Source organism: Pygoscelis adeliae, unplaced genomic scaffold (assembly GCF_000699105.1).
Source record: "Pygoscelis adeliae isolate BGI_AS28 unplaced genomic scaffold, ASM69910v1 Scaffold76, whole genome shotgun sequence".
NCBI classification, from domain to species: Eukaryota; Metazoa; Chordata; class Aves; order Sphenisciformes; family Spheniscidae; genus Pygoscelis; species Pygoscelis adeliae.
This window is the reverse complement of record NW_008825111.1, coordinates 381099-392439: the sequence shown is the minus strand read 5'-3', so window position 1 is coordinate 392439 and position 11341 is coordinate 381099. Positions and strand designations below refer to the sequence as shown.

Sequence of the window (11341 nt, the reverse complement as noted above, 5' to 3'; positions counted from 1 at the left end):
GCTACACAGTCATGTTTTCTGTTTTCATAATTGCAGTGTATGGGTGGGTTTTTTTGTCTTCTCCCGCAGCTGTTTGGGACGTGGCACCGGCAGGCCTTATTTACTGCATGCTCTGCCTTGCAGGTTTGTCCTATGATGCTCCGCTGTGACACCGCTGAGGGTTTATGAACAGCCTCCTTGTGAGCTGAAGAGGTACTTTCAACCAAACAGTTAACGTCAAAAGTGACAACTAATTCTGAGTGCCCAGCTGAAGACTTCTGGGTCCTGCAATTCTACAGTGTGGTCTACTGTATATCGTGTAGTCTTTCATGTATTCTGAGCAGAGCCATCGCTGATGCTTCTCTGCAGCTACGTGCACCCAAAGCTTTTGTGAATTCAGAGAATGGATTTTCTGTACCCCAAAGGAGGAAAGTTCACTGGTCATCTTCAGAAACTGGATTTAAGTGACTTTCTCAATTCCACAAATACTTTGGCAAGAATATGATCTATTCAGTCTTTACAAGCACTTACATCCATTCCTCCTATAACTTCCAGGCTTTGTTGCAACAAATCAGGCGGAGTTCTGATGAGAAAACAGTCCCATTGACTACATTCACATGAAAAGTGAGGGTGTTACATCTCTTACCTTTACAAATACAAGATACAGGTCACTTTATTTTGTTTACATTATTCCACATGATTAAAAAGAGTTAAGTTGAAGGATACTGTAAAAGAAGGTGCAAATAGAAAACAAGTCCATCACAAAGAAAGATAAAGTGTAGTCCAGGAAAGCACAAAAAACTCTTGAATTTACAAGGGGGAAGCCTGCTAAAAAGGAATGCCCTGAACTGTTTCCAGTGACAATGACAATGTTTATTGTTCTTATGCCCGAGATGACTCAAAATGGGCACCAAAACTGTAAAAGTTACTGTCCTAAGGAAGGGGGTTTGACTGCGGAGTCAACAATGGCTGGACATGCCTGTGGCATCTCCTAAGTGGCCTCTCCCAAACTGAGAGGGAGACGGGAAAAACTAGAATGGAGAGAACCTGCAAAAACTGGAAAGATGACAGGAGAGTTAAGGTTCTGGTGTCAAATCTTTCCTTTCTGTGCTGCCTGTCTCTGAAAGAAAAAAGCTTTGCTTTGAAGGAGCTGCCATTGAGTCAGTTTAGTTAGCTAGTGTCACAGAACAAACTGTTGCTATATAGGGAGTTTCAGCTCATAAACACAAGTCTAAAAATGACAGAATGCAATGGCATGTTTCTGCACAGAAAGACTAAGTTAATGAAAATTGCCGGAGGGATGCACTTAAGAGGAGCTACCAAGGCACCTCATCCTGTAATGGTGACAAGTTCCTTGATTCATTTCCTGAGCCATATCCATTCTTGCACTTAATGTGGTAAGTGTTCTGTGAAAAACTAACATGATTATGCAATTAAAGTCTGCTTAAAATAATACATATAAACTGAGGAGAATTAAGGTTCTATGGGCAGTAAACCTACTATCTCGTAACGTGTGAGACTTTAGCTTTTCAAAATCACTGTTCTTTTTGTTACAGTCTAAGAAACTGAACACCTCTGCCCCCTTTATGTAGAATTCTCCTAAGTCCAAATGGTTTACAACTAGGGCAAGACCCTTGATATCCACAACGCCGCACAGTGCCACTAGAGCTTCCTCAGGATTCACCAGCAGTAGGCTGATGTTCTTTACATGCAGCAATCGCTGGAGAAATAAAGCATACATTTTGTCAGTGAGTTTCACAGGGTTGTTTTGACCACAGAGACTCTTTGAAAAGATTATACTGTAATACCCAAGGACCCTCTGTCTCTCATTCTCAGCCCAATGCCTTCATCCCTTTCCCTTCTCTTAACAATGTAACAGTCTTACTTCAGTAGTCCGTTTTTGACTCCTGGTCCAAGTTCATGGTTTCTTTCTCCCAACCTCCTCACTTCCTCGCTTCAGTCCCACACACCGTCCCTACCGGCTACTGTTCTTTCATTCTTGTCACAGCCTCCTCATCCTTTTCTCATTAAGTTCTAATCATCATCTTGTCTGCACAGCCTGCATCCTAATCATGGACTCTTCTTTTCATACACAGTTACGGGTGGGACTGTGAGGACCAACAGCAGAACCCTCTCTTGGTTCTTGCGCTCACCTCCACAAAGGCCTCTGTTGCTAGCCATTGCCAGAAAGTCTTGCCCATCCCCAGTAAACCTACAGCAGATGTCCATTACTGTTGGACTTTTCAGACAGTAGAATGTGGAAAGACCATTCTGACCAGAGGTCTGTATTTACGTTTTTTAATGGAAACAGTCTGAGACGTTCCTCGCCCATCAAATCCTTGGCAAATCCTTTGCCAAATTTCGGTTTTAGAGCATGGAGATAGTAGAGTTTCTCAGTCATGCAGTCCAACAATATTTTTTAACACAAGCAAAATGTATTTTTTGCCAACCTCATTTTGCAAACTGACTGAACTATTTTAAAAATCAGCTTCAGGCTGACACACCAATCACAGAAAAAATCATTACAAATTAGTTAATATTTGACAGTTACAGGCATCGAAAGCCAGGGTCTTATAACAGGTAATGACGGACCAATTTACCCCATAGGCATTGCTGCTTGCGCTGCCTGTAATTTAGAGTTTCTCAGTTTTTCTCCAAAAAACCATCAGAAGCAGAAGTATGATGTACTTACCATATTTGAAGTTGTGGACAAAACCACATGCTTTTTTTTCTTTATTCTCCTTCTTGGCTCATTTCCCCTCAGGATTCAAGAGAAAAACCCACACTGTTTCAAGAGCTTCAGTAACTGTACAATAGATGTGTCTATTTCTTTAGAGTCTTAAGTAGAGAAGAAAAATGAAGCTCTTTTTTTCTCTATCAATCAGTTGACTTTGTTCAGCCTCCCCAGGAGGAGAAAGAAGCCACTGCAGGGGGCCAGTATCAAAGTTGACAAAGATGAAAGGTGAAGAGACACTTCTGTTTACATAAGCTTGCTCTGGACCAATGTACCAGAGAATACATCAAAGCCACCACTAATGCCAGCTCTGGATATCTTTTCTAACAAATGAAATGTGGGAATATTTTCCTGACTGCTATCTAAAGTAAAACAATTGCAAAGCACTCTCATTTGATTGGGAACATTTGACCTTTCAGTCTTTCATAGTTACTCTGGCCTTATCCAAAATAAATGATGTCCACAGGAGAATGAGACTAGCAATGTTAATATACTAACTATACCCTGCCTCTATAACCTGATCTTCTTCCACATGTTGCTTAATTTTTTAATATGTTAAAGCTTAGGTGCACTCTAAGGCTGTTTACAAAAATGAAAGCTAACAGAAATACGTCTGTTTCTTCCAAAGCATCCAGGTAGTTGTTCCCGCCCCTCCCCCCTCCCCCCCCATATACATACAGAGAATTGATGTACTCCATAACATCCTGGGGAAGTAGACAGTTACGATCATTTCCATTTTGGAAGTTAGGAGGTTTAACAGAGAGGTTGTGTGATTTGTCCAACCCTTTGCAAAACCCCTAAGGCAAACCGAGAAAAGAATCCACTTCTCTTGACCTCGTTGTCTGTGTCTTGTCTACAAGGCTGCCTGTCTTCCTACTAGCTGACAGACTACCGAGAAGGACGAAGGCCTTATTGATCCTATAGTTAGAGGCTGAAAAAACAGCGTCGTTTAGCATCAGTTGATTTCAGTAGGAGTCACGTCCCTTGGACAGAATTTGGCAATAAAAGGTATTAATTTTTAAGCCTAAATATACCTACTGAGATACCGATATCAGAACATGATGTGTTGCTGGTTAATAAATGATAATAAATGCATATTTTTATTTTATTTAATAAATAAATAAATATAGCTGTGGTATATAGGGATCCTTTGTGTGTATGTTACCGTTTTCACTCTGCCCACAAAACGCAGTGATACAGTAGCTCATCGGTGCATGGCACAGAGAAGAAGCCAAAGCTCCCGGTAGCTCTCAGCAGCGCTGCGCAGGCAGTGGGACGTGCCCCTCCTGTGCCGCACGCTCGCAGAACGCAGCTCCCTTCTCACTGGCTCGCCAGCCAGCACTGCAAAGAAAACAAAATCTATTGAAATCCCTCCATTTCAGCAAGCTGAGTAGGAGCAGGAGCAGATGAGTGTGCGGCTGATAACACCCCTCCTTCGGAGAGTCACTGTTTTTTCACCTCCCAACCCAATTTCAATTGTAAGACAGCCTCTTAGGCCGTCTCCTCTGACGGGCAGTGCTCCACTCAGGGGAATTTGGACAGAGACTCTCAAAACAGCAATGTTTTGGAGCCGAGTAATCTACAGAAGAAGGAGGAGGAAGATAAGCACAATGTTAGTTCTGGTCATATGCAATCGAAGCTGACAAAGCATCCATCATCCTGTACAATATTAGCCTTTAAATACTCGGCTTTATCAGTTCCCCCATTCCTAATCCATCATTAAACACCCCATGAAGCCTCAGCTGATTAGCCCCACCTCTGCAGCTTGGCAACCCGTTAACTATTTATTATTTGTATTTAATTGAACTCTAGTAGCAGTGGAAAACTCCAACCAGACACATTTCAAAACTGGAACAAAGGAGATGGTCCCTTGCCTAAGGAGTTCATGGTCTGGGCAAGAGTGAAATGCAGCAAAGAGGAAACGACAGCCGTGCTGAACAAAGGCTTGCTCACATGCCCTCTATTAAACTCCCCGCCCCACAAATCTATAGATTTTCTATGGATTTTTTTTCCGATGAGTTCCATCTCAGCATCCCTTAAGATCACAGAAGATGATGCGATTTGGGAGGGTCCAGCAGAAAAAAAAAAGGATTTTATATGTTAGGTGAAAAATAGATTGAAAAACTCTACCTAAATCATTCCACAATTACAAGGTAGTGATAAAACTCAGGGATTGAAGTCATGGTATAGGAGGAAACTGGCAAACATATACAACATACACATTTTACATGGTTTTAAGTAAATGAATGGCAGCATTTTTCAGTTAAAATGCTTATTTCTCAGGGACTAATATATGTAATTTATGAAGTTTTAGTTATATTTTGCTGCTTGCTATTCACATGCATAATCAAAACATAGATATAATACTAAATGTTCTTTCTGCCAGTAATGCTGGGTTTGAGGGGAGAAGATCTGTACACCTTTTTCTGTCTTCCTCTATTTTTTTACTTAAACGGGCAGCTATGTATTCTCCACCGAGGCTGGCTGCACATTTCCTCTGAAGTAAACTTTGCAAAGTCACCGGTGCCTTTGTTACCTCCACCTGGGTTTCTGTACCTTTCTATTTATGAGTCCCCTTTAAAGCGTGCCTGAAAGATCCAGTTCCCAAGAAAGCCACTACCCACTCCTTGAGCAGTGCCACACAGCACGAGCACTCTGCACCAGAGACTCGGCACTGGCTCACTGATCAACTTTAAAGCCCAGAGCACTCAAGGAAATGGTTTTCTAAGGGGCTCCTCTCCCTCTGTGCCCACTCGCTGCCTTGCTACCAGGTGGAGAGTAACGTCTGTCTGGGAACTAAGTCTCAATATATGAAACTCAACCTGGATGATAAAGAAAACGGTTTCAAAATTTGAGTTAGAAAACCCAAGTTAAACAAAATAATTTGAATCCATCCTTGTAATTCTGTGTCTGAACAAAATAATGTATTTTAAGTAGCACTGACTAAATGGCTTTGGGGAAGTTAAAGCAAGATGAACAAAGGTATTCATTTATACTATACTGTACTATCTACACGCTTTCCCCCAGTCTAGGTAAACCCTTCTGTTCAATGTAGGTGTTCTTCAGTATGATTCCCTCTGCTTTTGAATTTATCCTGATGTCAATCCATTGGAGACAAAGAGTGATGACCCTCAGGGTACAAGGGGGGGCGATGCATTTATTTTTACCTAGCACTTTACTCACTTGCATCTGTTGTCCTTTTAATCCCTGTAATTAAAATGCCTGCCTGCCACTTCAGTACATGCTCTAAAATGATTAAAATTTGATTATAGCAGTCATAGTTACTGCTGCTGTACAAGAGGAAGAACAATTGATCTAGGCCAACACAGTTAAGTAAGCTATAGAAGGGAAACTGTAAGCTACTAATGCAAAATAGAATATAAGAGTATTGAGTCAGATGAAAGGAGCATCTAAGGTAGTATACCCTGTCTCTGATAAGAGCCGGTATGAAATGCTTAAGGGAAGAGAATGAGAAATCGAGCAAGTACGGAGCTGTCCTGTGGCATGTCCGCCCAGCTTCTGTCTGACCGCGCTTTAAAGACTTCTTGAGCCAGATGCTCTATCAAGTCTATCGTGTTTAATAAACCAAAATAGATCTATTTTCCAGAACTTCCAAGTCTGGCTTTTCTAAGCTCTTCTCTGAAGCTGTTTAGACTTTTGCTCCCCCAAACGTCCTATGGACATGTGTTCCACAGTTTTATTATGCGTTATGTGGAAAAAAACTCACTTCATTATGTTTATTTTAAGCCTCCTAACTAACAGTTTGCATTCAGAGCCAATGAGGCATGCCCAAGCTAGTCTAAAAGAAGCCTTGAACAACATCTCCATCCCTTCCTGTTTTATTAATTCCCCCCATCTTCATTTTTTTTCTCTCCCATTCCCTCTTTCTTTTATCCTCATATTATCTCTGGAGGGTGTTACAAGCTACGCAGGCATCTGATTTACAAATGCATGCCTATTACATACCAGAATTCAAATGACTGAAAGCATGGCAGTCCTTCAGAGACACACTCTTCCATGATGTTGTCACTTGGTTGTAAGTTTAGTCTTAAACTTTGGCACCTTGGTTCCTTTCTGAGCTCCCAAGTGACGGTGACCTGGTTTTCAGAGGTGCTTAGCACCCACCACCTCCCGGGGGGAGCTGCAGGCACTCGACACGCACAAGAGAACACTTTTATGCAAAGCATCTGCCTGGCTCTGAGCACTCAAGTATTAAATTGTTATTCTGGATTCAGCTTCACAGTGTAGCGACACAGGAAATCGTCAGCCCCGGAGTGAAATTAAGAACCTTAGGACTGGCGGTGCAATCCTTACTTATGGTGATTTAAGGTAAGCAGTCCTCTTGAATTAAATATTACTAAATGTGAATCTTCCCATTTTTTCAGGATCAGTGGCAAATGCTACAGAGGACAGTCGTCTTACAGACTTTGTGTAGTATAAATGTATAGATCATTGCTATATCAGGAGTCCTGCTTGGACATCTGATTTTCAGCTTTATATCTGTTTCCACAGTAAAACACACCAAAACTTTAACTTACACGTTCACCTGCACAATCATCCAATAGATACACTTTCCATGTGCCCTATAATTTTTCCTCTTTCTCTGTTCCTCTCTCTTGGAATTTGCTCAGACCTACTCTCTAGCCAAAAGTATCTTTTTTTTTTCCTTCAGTGTACTCCTCTTTGCATTTCTTTTTGCTTTCTCACCACCTTTCTATGTGTCAGCCTTGTTCCAGTTCTTCTCCCCAATGGCATTCAGAACTCCTGCTACTTTTATACACTCTCACCATTTTAAGCCGCTTTCCCACATGCTCCCTTTCACGGAACACCTTCCTTCCACTGATTTCCGAAGCACAGATGCTTGTTCGCTTTCCATGATGGCAACAACAGCTCTAAAAGAAACATATCATTTCCCCTCCTGCAATTCATGCACAAATGCCTGGCATGTGCTGCCTGGAGAAAGCCTTTCGACTTTGAATTTCCTTGCCTTTGTGGAATCTGTGAAAAAGTCTGATAAATTACAGCTTTGGCAGTTATTTCAAATAACTTTATTTGCAGCCAACTGAGGCAAAATCTGTCAATGGTGCCCATCCCCGTATTCTTTCAAAGGTTGTTGGCGTTTCATGAGTGAGCTCAAAGTCAAACTGGTTCAAAGGGAGGCTCAGATTTCATTTTTTTCCAAGAAGGTTAGATTATGTGTTCTAATGGTGACAGGACTGTCGTACAAGACGTAAGAGCTGGGTTCTAGTTGAGGCTGCGAGACTCTTCAAGTACATGTGTTTTGTCGCTTTCTCTCTCTCTCCCGATGATTTCTCATCTGCAACATAGCCGTAATAGTAACTAGTAGTTGTAACGTTAGTTAACAACAGACAAGAAGACCCCAACTAGGTTTTGAAGTTGGCCTTGGACCTGGTTTTGGTGTTAACAGTTCAGGTAAAGCCAATAAACCTCACTCTACAGCTCCTCACACCAGGGCTTAAGAGGCGCTAGTTGTCACACGCTTACAATATGCATGAGGCAATTTCTCACGTTGTCCCGGGGGGTGAGAGGCAGCAATACAGACCCTTGGCTCTGCAAGCCAGCTGAATTGCTGCCTGAGCTTGCAGGAGTGATGGTGCACCTGGGGACCTCTGGTGATACTCAAAATAAGCCACAGCGTGGTAGGGGTTGACATATATATCTGTGGTAGGAGCAGGATTCCAATCCATGCTAATTGGGATATGCACAGAGTTCCTGAACCTCGAGTCCTGGAAGCTATCCAAAGCTGAAGTCCTGTGGGAAGCCTTGGCCACGCCGGCTGGGTGGCATGGAAGTTGTATGTGACCGTCTCTCATCAGCACCCTCCGGTGATCTGAAAGGGGGTAGTGAGGACATGTCAATTCTGTTTTAACTGGTAGTGTTGTGAAAAGAAATTGATAACCACACGTGACTGCAAGAATCTCGGACAGAGATGGATACGCACATTGGTCCTGTCCTAAGGCAAACAAACTTACGTGTGTAGAGAAGGATTTCCAGGACTGTCTTTGAGCAGAATCTATTTTGGTTATGGCAGTGAGAGACATAGATTATTATCATTAATGTTACATGCATGATTTAATTAGAAAAAACAACACAGTTCAGGAAAACAAAACCTTTCCAGATAATAGTTATACTAATTGCCTAAAAGATTATAAATCAAAGTAAATTGAATAAATTGCAGGAGAAATGGGCCAGCAAGAACCTCATGACGTTCAGCAAAGAAGTGCAAAGTCCTGCACCTGGAGAGGAATAATGCTTACAGTAATACAGGTGGGGGAACGGCTAGAAAGCAGCTTTGCAGAGAAGACCCTGGGGACCCTGGCATTCAACAAGCTGAACATGACCCAGCAGTGCACCCTTGCAGCAAATAAGAAAACATAAGAAAAAGCTTTTTTTACTGTGAAGGTTGTCAAACACTGGAACAGGTAGCCCAGAGATGCTGTGGAGTCTCCATCCTTGGAGAGATTCAAAACATGACTGGACACAGAGCCAACCTGCTCTGCTTTGAGCAAGGAGGTTGGACTGTATGATCTCCAGAGGTCCCTTCCAATCTCAGCTATTCTTTGATTCACTGAATAAAGAACATTTTCCTATGGTGCAAATACGTGCCGCATCCTAGTCCTGAATATATTTCTGTTTTGTATTTCCAAGATATGTTTGGGGATTTTTTGACAGACTTTTAGCCACAGCGATGCGATAGCATTGCCATTATATATTAGGATGTGTAAAATTCATGTAAATATAACTGAGAAGATCAAAAGATTGAATCACATGTCCTGTAGGATTCTGGTGAGATGCTGGCAGGAAAACAAGCATTGCGGCAGCAGAATAATTGTCAAATAATGACATGTCAAAGCGCAACTTTACTCAAGTCTAAATCATTTAGTATATGTCACTGTAGATACCTTGACATGTTTCTTTGGGTCCAGAAAAGAAATTAAAAACCCACTGTATCTTGTATATGTAATGCAGGGGGTAATTTGGACAAAATGATGTAATGTTTTTGAAAGCATGACAAGAAAATTAAGGATGAAGAAACTCCAGAATGACTTTTATGAATGAAAAGAACCTGTAATTGTTTTCCATCCTTTGACAGATGTTACTTAAACTGACATACTATATCATGCAACAAAGCTCACAGGGGAAATACAGGATTATGAGAAAATGTACAAACCACTATCTTTATTGTAAAAATTTCTTCTATTCACAGAAAGACAAAGAGAGGAGGGATGCCTTTTAGGAAAAACTTGATGTAGATTACTGTAATAATATTTTCAGGAATGTATCAGCACAATTGATCTATTAAAAAAAAAGAATGAAGTTAAAAAGAAGGGAGAACTTTCTGCTGTATCCCAATCCCACACAACCTCTCCCCCTCTCCTTCTGTCATTGTAGCATCTGGGAGACTTACCCATTTATTAAAGTGAAAGTAAGAAGACTCTCTCCTGCCTTCTTCTGTGTGGAGAAGTAAAAGAATGGGAAGGGGCAGAAATGGTCATTGCTGAGAAATGATAGGTGAAGAAATGAGTCTGCCTTGGCTGTAAATATTCTCAGTTCAGCTCAGAGGGAGGTTTACAGCTGTGGGACAGCTGCAGAGAGTGCAAGTCTCCACCCCTTACCAATTTTGCTTCTGACTTTGACAGCTTCCTGCTTTCAAGGTATGTGAGAAACAGAGGCTGGACACGCAGAGAGGAGAAGGGTCTCTCAGGTACCTCAGACCTCCAAAGTAGCCTTTGGAGGTCAGCATTTTGGGTGTCACCTGCAAGGAAATAAGAAGCCCTCAGGAAAGTAGGGCTTGGTATATGCTCTCACCAACCTGTACGACAGAGCAAGTAGACCACTGTCTTGAACCAAATGAAACTTTAAAAGATTCATAAGTTTCATTCTGAGGTACAGTCCTTAACGGTAATGAAGTCTAGAGGTTGCAAAAGCATAGTTCACAGCCAAGTTCAAGTCTGGTATAATGTGTCTAAGTTTCTTGCTCCTGCATAGGTCCTTCATATTCCTCTACCTGTTCTTTGGCATTGTGTCCAATATGAAAGCGTCACAGCAGAGTCTCTGAATAACCATAGTGCATAGGTAGGGTGTAGCAAGTGACAGATGATAAAGATTTTTCCCCAAAGTCAATACTGGTGTCTAGGGCATATTTTACTAATTTGGGTTTTAATGCATTGCTGATACCTTTTTAAAGGTTTAATATTGATTGATTTTTAATGATGTGGGTGTTCTCTGATGCTAAAGAAGGAGAAGGCTTCTCCTTTCTTACTTTTGGTGTAGGAAACATGAAAACTGAAACAAAACCCAAAAAGGTATTTTAACAGAAGACTCGGAAGTATTTAACAAAGAACCAGAGAAACAAGTTAGCATTTCTTTCTGTTTATCAAATTATGTAAAGTTTCAGGCAAGAAGAGCAATCATTAATTAATGATTTAATAAGTTAAATAAAGTTTCTCTATGTTTGCCAGAACTTTAAAAAGCATTAACAGTATTAAGGCTCTATCTTGCAATTAATCTGTACAGATTTGACACTGATACCCTAAAGCAGCACAAAAAATGAAATATTCATCAATATTAAAATACCTTCAAACATTTCCAGACCATCGTATTTGG

General features: G+C 41.2%; 1 protein-coding gene across 1 annotated transcript in view; it reads right to left on the bottom strand.

The window, feature by feature from the left end:
- Nucleotides 1-2380, bottom strand: part of PDSS2 (prenyl (decaprenyl) diphosphate synthase, subunit 2) — a 130434-nt gene extending 128054 nt beyond the window's left edge. Inside the window, exons 1-2 of the mRNA XM_009327934.1 lie at nucleotides 2273-2380; nucleotides 1491-1699 (exon numbers count right to left, since the gene is read on the bottom strand). Of these exons, the coding sequence (XP_009326209.1) occupies nucleotides 1491-1699; nucleotides 2273-2380 (317 nt within the window). The remainder of the gene's footprint in view (nucleotides 1-1490; nucleotides 1700-2272) is intronic.
- Nucleotides 2381-11341: the final 8961 nt, after the last annotated feature.